The sequence below is a fragment of the Aulonocara sp. 'chitande type north' Nkhata Bay genome, linkage group LG5, assembly GCF_057382095.1.
Source record: "Aulonocara sp. 'chitande type north' Nkhata Bay isolate Kocher_YH1m ecotype deep benthic linkage group LG5, A_spYH_male_GT1.1, whole genome shotgun sequence".
Taxonomy (NCBI): domain Eukaryota; kingdom Metazoa; phylum Chordata; class Actinopteri; order Cichliformes; family Cichlidae; genus Aulonocara; species Aulonocara sp. 'chitande type north' Nkhata Bay.
In genome coordinates, this window is record NC_141348.1 from 42,936,828 (window position 1) to 42,953,467 (window position 16,640).

General features: G+C 42.6%; 1 protein-coding gene across 2 annotated transcripts in view; it reads right to left on the reverse strand.

Annotated features, from left to right (window-relative positions):
• Positions 1-16,640, reverse strand: part of mmp24 (matrix metallopeptidase 24) — an 81,857-nt gene that overhangs the window by 12,507 nt on the left and 52,710 nt on the right. For both annotated transcript variants that reach the window (XM_086293729.1, XM_086293730.1), the window contains 4 exons: positions 14,059-14,220; positions 10,900-11,114; positions 6,255-6,393; positions 2,337-2,603 (listed from right to left, as the gene is read on the reverse strand). In XM_086293729.1, the coding sequence (XP_086149855.1) occupies positions 2,337-2,603; positions 6,255-6,393; positions 10,900-11,114; positions 14,059-14,220 (783 nt within the window). The remainder of the gene's footprint in view (positions 1-2,336; positions 2,604-6,254; positions 6,394-10,899; positions 11,115-14,058; positions 14,221-16,640) is intronic.

Below are 16,640 nucleotides of genomic sequence, written 5' to 3' on the forward strand. Positions count from 1 at the left end.
GGACGATGTTATGCAATGCCTGCGAGACGGATGCTGTAACAGGAAACACTCAGCGACACGTAAAGAGAAGAGTGCATTTGTTAACTAATATTACTGTTTTATAAATATCAGCTGTTTCCTCTTCAGGCGTGTGGAGGCAGCCCTTCAGTTCAGCAAAGAGACCATCTTATAAAGTCATGCATTCAGAATTTTACTGTAAAAACAGAAGCAGGTGGTTGGACGTTCTTTAAAAAATGAAACAACTTCGGGGCTCAATGGATCCTCCCGATGGATCAGTTCGTCTCCATGGTCACTTAAATCCTGTTTGTTGTTACTGGATGTGCCAGCTATGATGTCACTAGAGCCCATCATCATTTAACTGGTGGTAAACAAACCAGATCCAGTTTGTAATAAAAGCTAACGTTTGCTCTAACATGTTGACACGCTGCTCGTCTGCACACACGCGACGGTAAAGACTGACTTTGAAGGTTTTTCTGAGGACACGAGGTGTCAAACATCACTCTGGTTGTTGCTCTGGAACAAATTCTCAATATCAAGTTGTGCAAGATGATGTGCAGCGTCTGGCAAAGCAAGAATTTCTGACGCAGCGACTAAAACACGGTTTGAACCCAGCTCTGTATGTTTACTCCTCCACAGACTCCACTGTGAGGGGATCACATGCCGAAGTAGCAACAACAGAAAACACCCACAGGGCTTCTTGTGCTGTCTGCCTTTTCGTCTGCTCCATCACCTCCGAACAGCCCCGAGGAAACCAACGCACAGTCGCACACATTTGTCTGTTGCCTCTAAAGTCCCTGCAGGACGGTTTCTCATCTTTGACACCACACCCGGCTGGCCGTGTCGTCCTGTCACCACGTCGCGCATAGATCGGCCTCAACTCCACAGAGGAAGCCGCAAGGTCACAAGGTCACCGCTCAAGGAAAGGAAGTGACGATGGACAGTTTTCTGTGTCTCACACCTCTGTCGCTGCATTTTATGACCCTGCAGCATAAACAGCTGACTAACAGGGTTTTTACTCAGGTGTCCGAACGTACACGAGTATTTTTGAAAACGCAGATTTTTATATGCGTTTGGACCTTTCGTCCACACGTAAACGGCGTTTTTGATCACTGAAAACTGAGATTTTCAAAAACTCAGTTTTTGCGTTTACGTGTGGACGAGGAAAACGGAGATTTAGCAGATAGAGACAAAACACTGCTGCTGTCAATCTATCTGCAGTTTGTCCACGCTTACATACACACACAGTTACTGTCCCTCCATTTACACAGACAGGCGTCAGAGTGAACATTCAACACAGACACTCTCACAGTCCTGACGTCGTCGCTTTTGAATAAATGAAATTGTTTTAAATTAAAATTTGTGCATGCTGTATGCATTTGGTTCATTCCTAAGTTGTGAGTCTACACCAGCCAAAATGCTGTTTTTGGTTATTGACATTTGAAATGATGACTTGAAAAGTAGCACAGAAGTAAAGCCTGTTTACTATTTCCTGCCCTGACTTCTAGACTTCTGATTGGCCAACATTTCTACACGGCTAGGATTTGGCCTGTTCTTGACAACGTTTGACTGCGTTTTTGCTGTTTACATGTGGACAGAGATATTTTTCAAAACTGCACGTGTGGACGTGGCCTCAGTGTAAATATAAGCTGCTGATTGTGACTCTGCATTGCAATTCTTCTTCAGTTTACAGTCAGCTGAGTTCTATGGAAAATGGAAATGGACGTATTTTTCTGTCAGCGCTATGTTAAAAGTAACGTTTTTGCATTAAAATTGCTTTTACCTGATGTCTGTATATTATGTAACTGACTGGAGTCAAACTCTCATAAAAATAGAATTTAATTCAAGGAAGTTTATAAGAAAACAAATGTAGGAGACAAACGGTAAATATGTTGGAAGAAATTATTGCTGTCTGCGTTAATCTCGCTAAAATGACATTAACGCCATAAATGCATTAATGCGGCAAATCTCTGTTAGCGAGGTACCGCGGATCGCCCCGTGTGTGGGGCTGCACGGCGTCAATGGCTTAGCACGGTTAGCTCGTTTAGCTCGTTGACACGCTGACGCGTTAATATCAAATGTCCAAAACCTTTTGTTTGATCTGTAGTAGAAATTCTTCTTCAGCTTGCGCGAAAATCAGTGTCAGAAAAGTTTGAACATTAACACAGAATCAAAACTAAATTATACTGAAACCATTGTTTTTTCTCGTGTTTTGAAATCTCTCAGCTCCAGTGTTGCCGTCGGGCACGAGGCGACGCTGAGATCGATGAAGGATACCTCCAATTTGACCGGATTTCGTCCCACGCCTGAAACCAAAAGAATAATTAGCTGCCACTCACATCCCTCCCTGCTGATGAAGGCCCCCTGCGGAGCGTCCGGTATTCCCTTCCACACAGTGATGGGTTTGGGGTATCCTGCGTCGGTGGTGTGCTTCTCCTCGTTGTAACGCCAGTACTGGTCCCCTTTGAAGAAGTACGTTTTCCCGACTGGCTCCCACCGCAGCGCCGTGTCGATGCCACTCTTGGGGAGGGAGCTGCCCAGCTCCACCAGGCTGTGAGGGTACCCTGGCTCAGCCGTCACCTCCCTGAACACCCAGTATTTATCACCTGGAACCAGCGTGAAGAAGTAAGTGAGCATTTTAATATTTTCAGTTTGTGTTGTGATCTTACAGAAGCAGCAACAGAACTGCCATAAATGCAGTTCCTTTGATGTCCACTGGGGGCTCCAGTGAGTCAGGCCCCACAGACCCAGCAGGTTTAGTCTTTACGCTTAGATTCAACCATAACGACCTGGCTGCCTCCATCTTCTTTATACAGTCTGTGGTTCTGAGCACAAATAGCTGCTCTCAAACTTTATTGACTTGAACTAAATTATTTATCCTCCAAACAGTCTGAGAAAATGTGTTTCTCCCTCAGTTTCTCAAATGATTATTTAATATTTGAAATTCCAGATATAGATCATGAACAATCGATTGTTCTCTGGCAGACAGCCGATCCGTCTGCCAGCTTTTCTCTTTGTAGGTTTCAAAATAAAGCCGCTAGCTGCCAGGAACACTAACAGAGGCGAAAACACGACCTCCCCGGCGTCGTATCATAAATAAGAATCTTTATAGATACTCTTGTTTTTGGCGGTGGGGTTGCACAGGACAGAAGACTGTGAAATTTAACAGCCGTGGTTAAAGAGCGTCGATTTCCACTACAGCGAGAAAACAAAGATTAAAACAGCTGCTCTGTAGCTTTGTTAAATATTCAGCTCTCACTGTTCGGAAGAAGGATATGGGCGAAAAGGCAAAGAGACATTAAATAAATAAAAGTACTCCACGAAGCCCCTTTTAAAGGCTGATTAAATATCCTGCTGTGACAGACGCTCCTTTAGGAAGCCTGTACTGATCATCTGGAAAAACACACACAGTAAAAACAAAGATTAATACAAAGCCACTGAATCCCAATTATGTCCTTTACAGACACTAATAGCTACTCAGCAGGCATTTAAAGCAGTTTGTAATGTACATTATGAATTAATGGGTAGATTTAAGCAGGAAATTACAGTTTCTGATGTTTTTTTAATGTCTTTTACATCCTTTAACTTGAAGGCTTCTAAACTGGAAAGTTTGATTCAGACTTATTTAAACATTTTGGTACAAATATGTGTTCGTCCTCACAAACATGAGAATAAAGCTTTGCAGTGCGTGTGAGTGTGTGTTCACATCTTTGTGGGGACCAAGACTTGTAGGTTTGCTACGAGTTTGAAGCCATTTTTGAGACTTAAAATGTGATTTAAGTGTCAGGGTTACAATTAGGTTATGGTTAGGTTGGGTTAGGGGAGGGGCTTGTGTCAATTAGATGCCCCCACAAGATATGAATACCCAACGTGTGTGTGTGTGTGTGTGTGTGTGTGTGTGTGTGTGTGTGTGTGTGAGAGAGAGTCAGCAGCTGAGAGCTCAGACAGAGCAAAGCTATTAATTGCTGCTCCTGGCTGGCAGAAGACGTCGATGAACGAGGGGTCCAAAAGTCTGAGAGCACGGCTGAAAATCCTTCACTTTATTTCATTTACTTGAGAATTTGTCACCAAACGTTTTATTGCAAATGAAAATATGATGTGACGGCGTTCCTCAGAGCTTCCCGTCACTCAGTCCTTGTAAATGTTCAGTGGGGTGAGGTCGGGTTACCGCAGGTTTTTCTCTCCTCTCGTCCTGCCTGTGACACGTAAATCAATCTGGACAGTTGATTTTGAAGCACGTCCTAAAAAGCACCTGGAGCAGAGAGGAGGTCGCACAGGTGTGTCCTTTTCACCTGTGGCATGAGGCGCCCACACATCCAGATCCTGTCAGGAGGAGGACTGCTTCTTGGATCTGTGTTGCTATCCTACCCAGCTCAGCCCCTCCCATCAGCGACGTGAACAGAGGATGAGCTGGTTAAACAGTCCATCGATTCTGCTTTTAAAAGGACACGCCCACGCGTCCTCCAACATGGCGTGCTGAGATTGATTTCCGGTTCACAAGCAGGAGGAGACGAGGAGGGGCAAATTGGAGAAATGAGAAAAACCCTCAGCCAGAGTGGGTCTGATCCTGGTGCCTCTATCAGTGCACTTCCTGTTTTATTTTGAAGGTTAGACGTGACTTTTTTCTCACTGTTCTTTCCTGAGAGTCCGTTTGACTGTCAGCTCCTCGCACTCCTCGTTTTTCTGGGATGAACCTCCTTGTCCGTTTGAGACGTTCCTGCTGCCATCGGCCTGCAGCGCTTTTTGTTGTTAATCATTAATCACGTGTTTCTTTGGCTCTTTTCTCATCAGTGTGACGCAAATCTAAGATTAAGATTTGAACACAAGTGAACGTGATGTCCTCAGGAGTGATGCAAAGACAGAGTGTGTCAGTGCTGACGGGAACGTAAGAAAGAGTGAAAGAAAACGAGAGACACAGTCAGCAGGAAGGGGACGAGGGGCCTTTGGGCCGGGTGCTCCCCGCCGCCACACCATTCTCTATTTCACACTTTATTAAATATCAGGAGAAGGCGGGCATGCACAGAGCAGGACAGAGCCTCATAGCGCTGAAGCAGGTGGCAGATTCTGGAGAATTTTTCAGCTTATCAGGTAAAATCAAGAGATTTTTTTAGAGCAGGTAAATTCAGCCTCAGTGAAAATGAGAGACAGAAATCTTTAAGCTCAGACTGAAGGTGGAGGAAGGAGTCAGACCTGAATTTATATTCCTCTGTTTAATTCTGCATACCTTCTCATGTAAACATCACACAACTGTTAAAAAAATCTGATTTAGATTTGGCTGATGTTCTTATCAACATCATCTTTTGTGCACCTCAGGATGTCTGTCACTGTCACGCTAACAGAAACTGACCTGAATTTCATGTGGAAATGATTCAGCAGTGTTGGGGAGTAACATGTACCACTGTTACGTATTTAAAATACAAAATATGAGTAACTGTATTCTGTTACAGTTACCGTTTAAAAAGGTGGTATTCAGAATACGTTACTAAATACATTTTGGGGCATGTAATCTGTAATCTGTAGTGGGATACATTTTAAAAGTAACCTTCCCAACACTGTTATTCTGGGTGTAAATGCACTGATCCAACATTGAAAGGACAAGAGGACCAGCAGCAGCACACACTTTGCTCACCACTTGGTCGACATCACAGAGTTACCTCCCTGCAACTTTGTCGACTTCTCAAAAAGGTAAACGACACTTAAGGATCGCTGCTTTGACACAGTGGAGGACAGCGAGTTTCCATCACAGAGGCACAAGAACGATTTAGCATAACGTGACTTTGCTGAGAGATCTCAAAATATTTGAAGTGGTGCACGAAAAGCCGACCGTCAACACGACAGCAGGCTGAATTTAAATGTAAGGCTTTTGATTTTTATACACCTGCTCTCAGAAAACAGGCCGAGCGTGTGATGCCTGTTAGTACGGCTGCTAAATTATGCAAAATAAATAAGTTTGGTCAGTAATGAGATCACATAACATCAATACAACATGAACCAAATGTCCCTCAGTGAGTTTACAGTTTCATTGAGGGTCAAATAAAATTCAAAGGCAAAAGGAGTGAATCGCTGCCCGTGCCTACTCTTAGAATGCTCCTCCATCTGTTGATGCCATTAACAAATACGACAGTTATCTATACATGTGTTTGGACCCTCAGAAATAAAATCCTAGTTCCAGCAGGACTGTGACGCACCGATATTAACTGTTAGTCAGTGTAGGAAAAAGGAAACTATTTGTATACCTCAAATTTTATTCCACATACCTTTGAAGAAGACAAATTTGCCGTCAGTCCTCTCGTAGGCGGCGTCGATGCGAGGTGGCAGGCCTTTCCAGAACTGATCGATCTGCATGGGGTAGCCCTCCTGCACCTTGTTGTTCCTGAGACGCCAAAACCACCGGTCCTAAAAAAGCCCCACAATTCATCACTGCAGAGCGCTGTGCTAAAACGGCGGCAACGTCCCGAACTCCATAATTAGACAAGCGTGAGAAGGAGTTACAGGTGACCTGAGGAGAATCTGAGTCATGCAGCTGGTCATAAAGGACGGTGAGAGGAGAGCGAAAACTGGCAGAGATAAAGAAGATGTGTCCTTAGTGACGGTACAACAGTGAAGTCCTCCAGCAGAACCGGAAGTGCTTAATGTGTAACAGCTGAAGCACAACAGTTATTATCAAATATTCTCATCGTTAACAAAGTTGGCTTCATTTTTTTATCTGGAGCTTTTGTGGAGAATGTGTTTAAATGTTTTCAACAAAAGAGAGAAGCTCAGAACGACAACAGAAACCACTGTGAAGGTAAGAGGAGAAGAAATAACTGGAACAAAAGACGAGCAAAGACGAGACAGAGACTGAGATGTGAAAGAAATGATTATGCAAGTTAAGAGGAGGACTACAGGGAGGGGCGGCAGCAGGAAAGAGGAGGCGAGCATAGAGGAGAGAGGGGAGCTGAAGAGGAGGAGAAGAAGGCGAGCATCAATCTGAGCTCATTATCATTTGGCTTTCGTGAATCTAGGACACAGCCAAGCTAAGTCCCCCCGCTGAATGATGTGCGCGCGCAACCACACACACACACACACACACACACACACACACACACACTCGCTTGTGCTTCTATTTTTGTGGGGACTCTCAGTGCTTTTCCACAGAGGAACAGCCTAAAAATGTCCTCGCTTTCTATAACTGTCAGTATAAGTCGGGTGCACACGCACGCGCACTGCTTCTCGCCTGGCCTAACATCATCGAGTGGACGCTAATGCTTTTCTGTCTGAACCCAAACAGAGAAGAAAAATCAATGCTTTGCATTCAGCAAAGAAGCCATGAGTGCTTCTCACAGAGGAAACATCCCATAATGAGCGTCTCCTTTTAGACGCCCACCAGCTCTCGCTGCTCTTTATGTCCTCGCGTGCCCCCGTCCTCCAGTTTAAAGGAGACAAAAGATGCTTGTTTTCCTGACTGATGATGGTGCATTCAGGGACCCAGTTCTTCCGTGGAAATGGCGGCTTCATTTTTAACTATTATTGATATTTATTGGATGCTTGTCTGTGTCATTCAGGGGCACACGAGAAAAGCTTTGTTTTGTTTATTACATGTTAGTGCCACCATCTGTTTTGTAGGTGGCATCAACTTTATTTGTCAAAGGAAAACCAAAATGAGCTTTGTGGGTTTGTGAGTTTTTAAAGTGGCCCAATTTTGTGTTTCTTTGTTTCCTGTCATATTTCTCCTGTTTAGTGGTGGGCGTTCATATTAAAGAGGTTTCTAATAATAGATGCAATCCCAGTGCGCTGTTTTAAACACTCAGTTTAACCTGCTTTTAAAACTCTTGAGCCTGTATGATATTACAGAGAGGACATATCCAGCATAGGCATCTCAGGTGCAGGAGCTCCGCCTACCCGCCTTGTGTTTTTAAAAGGAAGCCGATCAGAATACGACAGCATACATTAGTACTACTTTACATTTCTGACTTAGTTTGACTCAAGAATCCATGCTGGCCGCTGATCTAGCAGCCACAGGATCCTGTTTTAAGTGATGATTGAAGATTTTCTCCTGTTTTTGTCACAATGGGAATGAATCCAGCTGAGACTGACAGAAAACAGAGAGACTCACTGACAGGCAGGAAGGACAGAGAGCCAGACGAGTCTGTGACCTTTTCGAACATTCAGTTTAAATATCAAAGACATCCAAAATGAATTTTTCTTCTGCTCAGGATGAGATTCTGTCTCAAAACAGAGGTAGGGCTAGCTAGCTAACTGCAGGCTGTAAGAACAGTAGGTGAGATCCAGAGAAGGATTTATGTTTAAGCTAAAGAAGCATTACAAGTTTTACAAGACAAAAGTTAACGATTGGTTGGTGTGACATTACTCTGCACCATGTTGGACTTTTAAAAACTCGGCACTGTCCAGTATGAGGCAAAAGAGTTCGAGGCTGCAGGGGCAACGGTTAAGCCAAGCTAGGCTAGCTAGCCTTTAGCAGTGCTAGTGGTGATGAGTTTTCTGAGAAATAAAAAAACTGGATTTGTTGCTTGTGTCATATCAAATTGTTATTTTTTAAGTTACTGGAGCATCACATCAATCACGTCTTGCTGTAAAATTAGCTTTAGCACCCAAACCTGCACTTCCACTAATGTCCACTCGAGGCTGTCTCCAAAAACGAGTCAGTCTTCATTGACGCCCATATTAAAATGATACGAGTCTCTATGGGCTAGCATCCTGTTTATACAAACGCTACAGGTGGTAAACTGTTTATAACTCACATTTAAAAACTATATTAAGAATTAAAATTAGTCTCATGATTTAAACTCATTTCAAATGCAGTTAAGTGACTAAAAATTCATCTTACTTTGTACTTAACTGCACAAACAGACCTTCCACATCCTAATATTTTATTTATATGCTGCGTCACACTGATGTGCAGGTATCTGTGTGTGTTACTTGGCAAGCTTGCTGGTATTAGCTCATCTCTCTACAGTCTTTGGCCTGTTGGGTGCTTTGAATATCTAAACATTTAAAATATAAAATTAAATAAAGCCATACAGTTTATACTACTACATGCAACACGCTGTAAATGTGCACGCCTGCTGTGTGCTGGCATGCAAGCGCCTACAGAGCTGCATCGGTTGGTTACTAACTGTACTGGAAGCATATGGCTGATGCTAATGATCATAGGCTGGATAGCGCCATATGCCACTGGGCTGCTTCTTTCATCTGACGGCACCATGAGAGTGGTCGTTTTTAGCACCAGCGGCCCCGCGGTGGCGTCCAAACCCATAATGTTGGCAGTGTTAAAGCCATCGTTACCTTCCTAAACACTAATCTGGACCACGCCGTCCAAACCTGCGTTTATGGATAATGATTATGAGACATAAACTTCAACCATACTTCCAACATCATTGCTACTCTGCATCCTCCTCCCGTAATGTTCAATTAAGCTTTATCTAAATCCCCCAGTGACACCCTGTTTTTTATAGCAACCCACGGCTGTGTGACTCACCGTCTGTAGGAGATAACAGCCATTAATTACAGACACAACAGCATCCTGTTCAATAAGCTCGTGTTGGAACGAGCACTCAGGTTCTTTAACAGGATGAGATATCAAAGACTTTTATTGGTTTGATGCATTTAAATATTTCTTATTTAGACGTTTTAATGTTTCTGTTATTTGATGGAAAGCAGTTGGCACTAAATGTTTGTTCTGGCCTTTTTTCATATTTTCATTTACAAATCTGGAAAATAAATAATAAATTAAAATATTTTGCTCTGCTTTTACCCAGTGGTCTAATTGTTTTTTAATACTTAAAAAATAGTTATTTTATGTTATCGTAGAGATATCTTAATGTGATATGAGATTTGTTGTTGCTTTATTTTAATGGAGTCCCTCATAATTTACATTGTTTTGGTGTTTTCAATGCTGTTGTTGAATATTTTCAAAAATATTTTTAATTTGTGTCCTACATTTTTTTTTAATATAAAATTAGTATTATTTTAATTATTATGATGACGATGACGATGATTATTTATCAACGTGTTTGATACGTGTTGTGCTACTTGCTTCATCATTGTAATCACCTGTAAAATAATAATAAAAATAATAGGACTAATTCGATTATATATTTTCCTAAATTGGGAAATGTAGTTAAAAAATTATGTGAAATTATTTAAAAACAATTAAAAGTGTTGTAATGTAACTTTTGTGTTGCATTTGTGGTGGAAAATACAACCTTTGATGAATCAGAATTAAGATTGAGTTTGATATTTTATACCAGGTCTTTAATGTATCCCAATAAATCACCACAGAAAAGAAAAATCCAGGAGTTAGAGTTCCTGGAAAGCTACAGTGACAGGTTTTCTTGGGCGTAAAGAACAGAAATGTGATGAATCATCGATCTTCTGCCTGTTTGTCTGCGAGCTGCTGCCTGATCGGGAGCTGAGCAACCAAACTTGGCAGACGGGTACATCGAGCATCCTGAAGGCTCTTATCTCTACCAGATATTATGATGTCATCGCATTGCTTAGCAACCACATACCAACTTGCAAAAACGACATTTTTAATAATTATTATGCATGCACAGTATCTTACAATACCATCCTGTCATTTTGATTTCACAACAATAACACCTCATTGAAAACTTGAACTTCATCTGTGGAGACGACGTCAGCCTGCCAGCTGAAATGATCTATCATTTTATTTTACTGGAGATTCACCAATTAATCAAAGGGAAGAAAACTAATGTGAAAACTGATTCACTCCAAAATAACATTAACTGTCTTGATTTGTCACCTTCGTCAGCTGTTACAAGTTTCTGGCTTTGTCAACAACGTGAAAAAGTAATCAAAGAATTCAAAAATGAGCGACTGTTACTGAACACTGTCAAAGAGACCAGCAGCAGGCGTCTGCGCCGCTACGTCTCCGCTCACCTTGAACACGAACATCTCCCGTCTGAAGAAGGCCACAGTGTTGAAGTTGCCATCGCAGATGTTGGGTTTGCCGTTTCCAGGCAGTGCGGGCCGGTTACCGGGCGGGTGCGGCGGACGGGAATGCCGGTCGTGCTTGCGCTCGGAGGTCGAATGCGTCCGTCGAGAGGGTAAGGTGGGTAAGGGCCGGGTGGGTTCCAGCATGGCTGTGGGGATGCCTGGAGAATCACGTCAATCACAGCATGAATCAGTCGGGCACCGTGATTGGTTCCAGAGGATCATTAAGAGCACTGAGACTCAAAGACCCACAGCAGCATGAGTCACTGGTCATCAGCTGTGCGAACACGACTTCTTATGTAAGAGCCTGTGAGACAGCATTATGCAGACCGCAGAAACACAACTAGTACATTTGGTTCAATGACTCATTTGTTTTTATGGGCAGAAGGAAAACCTCGGATTATAAATCTGTTTGCTTAAATCGCTGCCTCGCATCGACACGGGAGCGAGACGCCTGAAACAGCAGTGCGGCTCATTCCACCCCATCTCGTTTGTCCATCGTGCGTGTTTTTGTGTCTATTTGTGGTTGTTTTGTGTGGTTTTATGTTTCCTTTGTGTCTCTCTGTGTTTGGGTTTTTCTAGTTGCGAGTCTCTTTGTGCTGCTTTGTGACACTTCTGGTGATTTTTTTGCATCTTCTTATTGTTGTTTTGTGCCAAGCAGCCAAAAATAGATCATTTTAGGCCTCTGCTGTGGTTGCTTTGCTCTCCTTTTCATTTCTTTAGTCTGCATTGTTTGGTGTCCGTCTTATTTTCATTCTTTTCCACTTCCTCTGCCTTTTATTAAAAAACAAACAGAAACTCTTTCTGTTGCAGATCCGTCCATGACAAAGACGCTCAATGTTCCAACAGGAAAAGAAAATCTATTCTCTTTTTTCTAAGCGTACCAACACGAGTCGGTAAATTGCACAGAAACAGTCTCGTTGTAAAATGAACAGTGCGGTGCTGTTGTGGCGGCTGGTGTTGAGAGCAGCACATCCAGCAGGATGAACTTTGAGCAGATAAAATAACAGGCTTTGTTATCCACACTGAACAATGAAGTGCAGCGGAGAAAAACCGCCGACTGCACAGTTCTGGCCGGTATTTCCCTTCAACGCTGACTTCAAATGTCACCTGTGTATCACGACCTTTAATGTGAGGCTCAGTTGTTCTGAGGGCCGAGATAACCTTCTTGCTTTGATTATTAAAGGAAACCAAAGCAAAGAAAAAGAGAAGCGTGATGAAAAAAGCTGCAGATACAGTAGATTTCAGCTACCTGGGTGTTTTGTGAGAGATGGTGCAGATAGAAATGTTCTTATCTTTAACAGAGCAGACGTGTTTCTTTTCCCTGCCTTTTCTTTGTGTCTCTGCATCACAAATAAATGTTACACTACATTACAACAGAAGCTGTCGTGATTACTTCAGCGCAGACAGAAAGCCTGTCAGGAAACGCGCCTGCCGCTGACAGGCCTTCGCTTTTCTTTGTTTACTTAGAAACGTTCAGTGAAATGCGAGGCTTTGCGCCTTTTCTGAAATGCAACACAGCGTCTCTGGTGTAAACACAAAGGGAAAGACTCGCGTTTTCTTTCCAGGCAAAGACGGCTCAGGTCTGCTTATCAGCCGGGCTCTTCTTCACGTTCGAGCTCCGCTGCCGGCCGACGGACGCCGAACACTCCTGCAGCTGCACTCGGGGCTTTTTCAATTAATATTTCATATTCAAATTTTACTGGTTTTTGTTTTAGCGTAAAGTCACCTGTTCAACCAGTCAGAGGCAGAAAAGAGTCAAAACATCACGTTTTTCATTTAACGCAGGCAAATTTCTTCAAATGAAAATGTGCAGTGACTTAAAAGATCCCTCGTTTCAAAGTGAAGAGCTCTAATATGAGCTTCATATATTTTCCTCTTTGCTATAAAATACACACTCTGTCCCGGAGAAGGCGTTTGCACAGCACAGACTCAGGATTGACCATGCATCTATAACGTCAGCATCTTCCTTCTGCTTAAGGCATGCAGGCTTTTCATAAAATGAAATCATAAAAAGTTTAATTATAAAAAGTTTATGAAGCTCATCCTCCTGAAACGTGTCGTAAACCTTTTATTCACCGCAGAGGTTATTTCCTGCGACGATCCAAAACCCTGTGAGAAGCCGCTGGCTGTTTAGAGGAGATGCTGACGTTCAGGTTGCTCATGCTCTGTCCTGTGCGTTCTTGCTCAAGGACACGTCGGCAGGGTCAGAGATCAAACACACAATTAGCCACAGCTTCATGCTCAACAAAGATTGTAACCATGATTATTTTGTTCAACGGTGATATTTTTAACTTTACTTTTCAAACACTGTCCATCAAATATTCCATGAAACTCGTATTTATTGCTCCTCACCGACTCTTTGACATTAAACTGATTCCAAACTGCTGCAGGCTGAAGTGTGTAGGAGGATAAACTGGAGCGCCGCAAAGAAAAGAACGAAACGAGAGCGCTCGAGTTTACATTTCGATTCACTGCGCGGTCCTTCTGCTTTTATCTTCACACAATATTTGTGTATTTTGCGTCATCCTGACCCAAAATTGTCGGCGTCAGTACACCGTAAACAGAATGATGTCCTCAGCTGGATACAAAACAGACATCTATGAGAGGAAAGTCTCTTCATTTTTTTCAATAATTTGGAATAAGTGTCTTTAATTCAAATTCGATTTTCTTGGCTTTTATTTTGACATTTGTTGAGTTCTACTTCCTGTCTATGTGCTATTAAAAAAGGGAATTGGCTAAAATCAAACCTGGATGGATATTTGGGGGATTTTACTTGTTTCTCACACTTGGAGACAAAACTGACGTCAATGTTTGTTGAATCGTCTGAAAAGCTGAAATAAAGAAGTGACTGAAAATCTTTTGTTCTTCAACTAAAAGGACAAAAACCCAAACTAACGATGTTTCTTTAAACAAATGACTGACTTAAACCCATTCACTCAAGCACCGTTTCTTAAGGACCTTCTCGCTGACATTGACACAAACTTGGCGGTCAGTATCTCGCTCAAGGAGAGGCAGGAATCGAACCACCAACCTTCCGATTAGTAGACGATCTGCTCCACCTCCCGAGCTACAGCCTACACAGAACTAAACCCGAGAGCTCACCGTAGATCTTCTGAATGCCCTGCAGGTCGTCCAGCGGCAGCTTGAAGTTGTGCGTGTCCATGTACTGGTAGAAAGGAGCCATGATGGCACTGGGATCGTTGGAGTGCTCCAAACCCAACGCGTGCCCCAACTCGTGCACCGCCACCAGGAACAAATCGTTACCTGGAAAGAGAGGAAGATGATTAGAGGGGAGAGGCGACAAAGAGGAGGAGGAAAAAATGATGAGATTAGAGAACGCAAAGCAGAGAAGCAGCATCGCTTTCAACATCACTCACAGCGCCTTAAAAGCTTGTTTCAGAAATCAGGTGATAAAACAGAAAACAGGAGCATCTCTGTGCTGCCTGCAGGCCGTCGCTGCCGGTTCATTAAAAGAGAATCAGTTTACTGAGAAAGCCTCAACATCTCCCTCCTGTCTGAATCAGAACAAAGCCTCCCCAGTGTAAACAGCAAAGACCAAAGACGGCGTCAAAGGCGCCGGCAAAGTGAGCTAAAGTTAGCCTGTGATGTGTTGACTCATCAGCTGTGTAATATGAATCTCACATCAAAAGCAGAATTGGCGGCGAATGGAAGCGACTGTCAGGCTGGTGAATCCAAAGCTCCTGTTTCTAAAGTCCAATTCTTCAAAGGCTGCTGCTTGACGGGGATTACTTCAGAGCGCGCCGTACTGTTTGCCTGCAAAATTCACAGAGTTCACAGTCTCACAGAAAGCGACTTTAAATTCATAATCTGCAAATGTATAAATAATGTACGGCTGTTTTCGAGACTAAAATACGCTGGAGAACAAGCAAACATGTTGAATTTGGAGCAGGAAGCCATCAGAGTGGAGATGCTCCGCAGTCAGGCTGTTTCATTAATGCTCCTGTGATGACGGGAACGCTGCATGTTTGCTGTGGCACAATGGGCAGTAATATACAGCACTGGATCATCTGCATATAAACTAGTTACAGTGAGATGAAAATGTGAAAACAATCCATGTTCATGTGCACAATTAATGCTCCGCGACATGTTAGAAACCTTATGTGAGTGGATCAAAACTCTGCTTTTTTAATTTGTCCCATTGTGTATATTTATTTAGTATCTTTTAGCCATAATTAGTTGTCAGTTTGTGTCACTGTTGGTCATTTCAGTCTGTTTCTGGCCTTTTTTATTCCCTTTTTTTATTCACTTTGCATCTTTTACAGCCGTGTTGTCCTCCTGTCATTTCTAAAACTCTCCTTGTGGGTGTTACACATTTTCTATGTAACTGCTTTTCATGAGTCAGGTGCTAATTAGTCATTACGTGGCCGTTTCACACCTGGGTAGTTGTTTTGGACTTCTTAGTTATCATTAGTTGTGTTACTTTTGGCCATTTTGTGCAGTTTTATGGTCGTTTCACGTAGAACAGTTTATGCACCACAGCAGAACCAGGTGTGATGCATCCTCACAAAGTCTCAACAATTCATCAGAGCTCACATATGCAGACGTAAATAAACAGGATTTTATTCAGATTAAGTACCTGAGGTCCAGGAAGTCTTTGGAAAAAACTGAAGGATGTGATCGAAGCACAAGCTGAGGTTCTGGAAAAAACAGACTTTTCAATAGTTTTCAATTAAATTCAGGTTTCAATTTTCCAATTAAAGCACCTGATAGCAGCCAGAATAACAGCTCCAGTTCTACAGTTCACGCTGTTACGTGTGCTCTTATCACAACTTATCAAAAGTAAAATTACGAAGGAGAACAGAAGGTCTTGTTTTCCCGGACGTCGTGTATTCATGTGGGGTCTTTATTACAGCCAGACTCTGAGCAGAGATCCAGAGCTGCTGTCATGTGTTTAATGACTTCTTACTGTCTGAATGCGGAGCTCAAATTAATACTTTCCCTCAGCTTTGTAATTGGTTTGACTCTGTTTGAACCAAATTACACAACATAATTATCTTTTTCCTTTACCGAGGCCACTCTGTTTGAAGATTATAGCCTCGGTGGCCTGCGCCTGACTTACAGACTAATGGAGATGGAAATGAGCAGACGCTGACGACCGTTTGTGTCAATCCTTTTATTCATTTTCAGTTCCTCTTCCCGAGGTCTCTTCCAATTCGACTCATTGTTTCCTGTCTCGTTTGTTCTATTCAGGAGAAATGATTTTTACTGACCTATACACTCATCAGCATGTCTCCTAAAGTTTAAAACCAGTCATTTTAGAGTCAGTAACGGGTAAAGGGCTTCCTCTACAACTTGTTTTATTTTTTTAGAAAAGACTGAAGTGATGTCAGTGTGAAATTTCTGTGTTTCCTGTTGAAGTTTAACGGGGTCCAGTTATATATTTTTATTTCCTGGCAAGTTGCTGTGTTTAACTGAATCCAGTGGTTTTATACAAACTTGCAGCAGCACAGCATTATGGAGAAACAGCCAATCACCCCGTCCACCTCTGGCAGCCATTACAGCGTTTCCTGTTTGACTGAAGAGGAAAACAAACCCTGAATCTCAATTAGAAAACGTGCAGCATTTTCTAAAGAAAACCCAGACGTGGCTGAGGACACACTCAGCGACGTATTCACAGATTTTAGCTGGAAGGACCAATATTAGTACGTGCTATTTCTGACAGA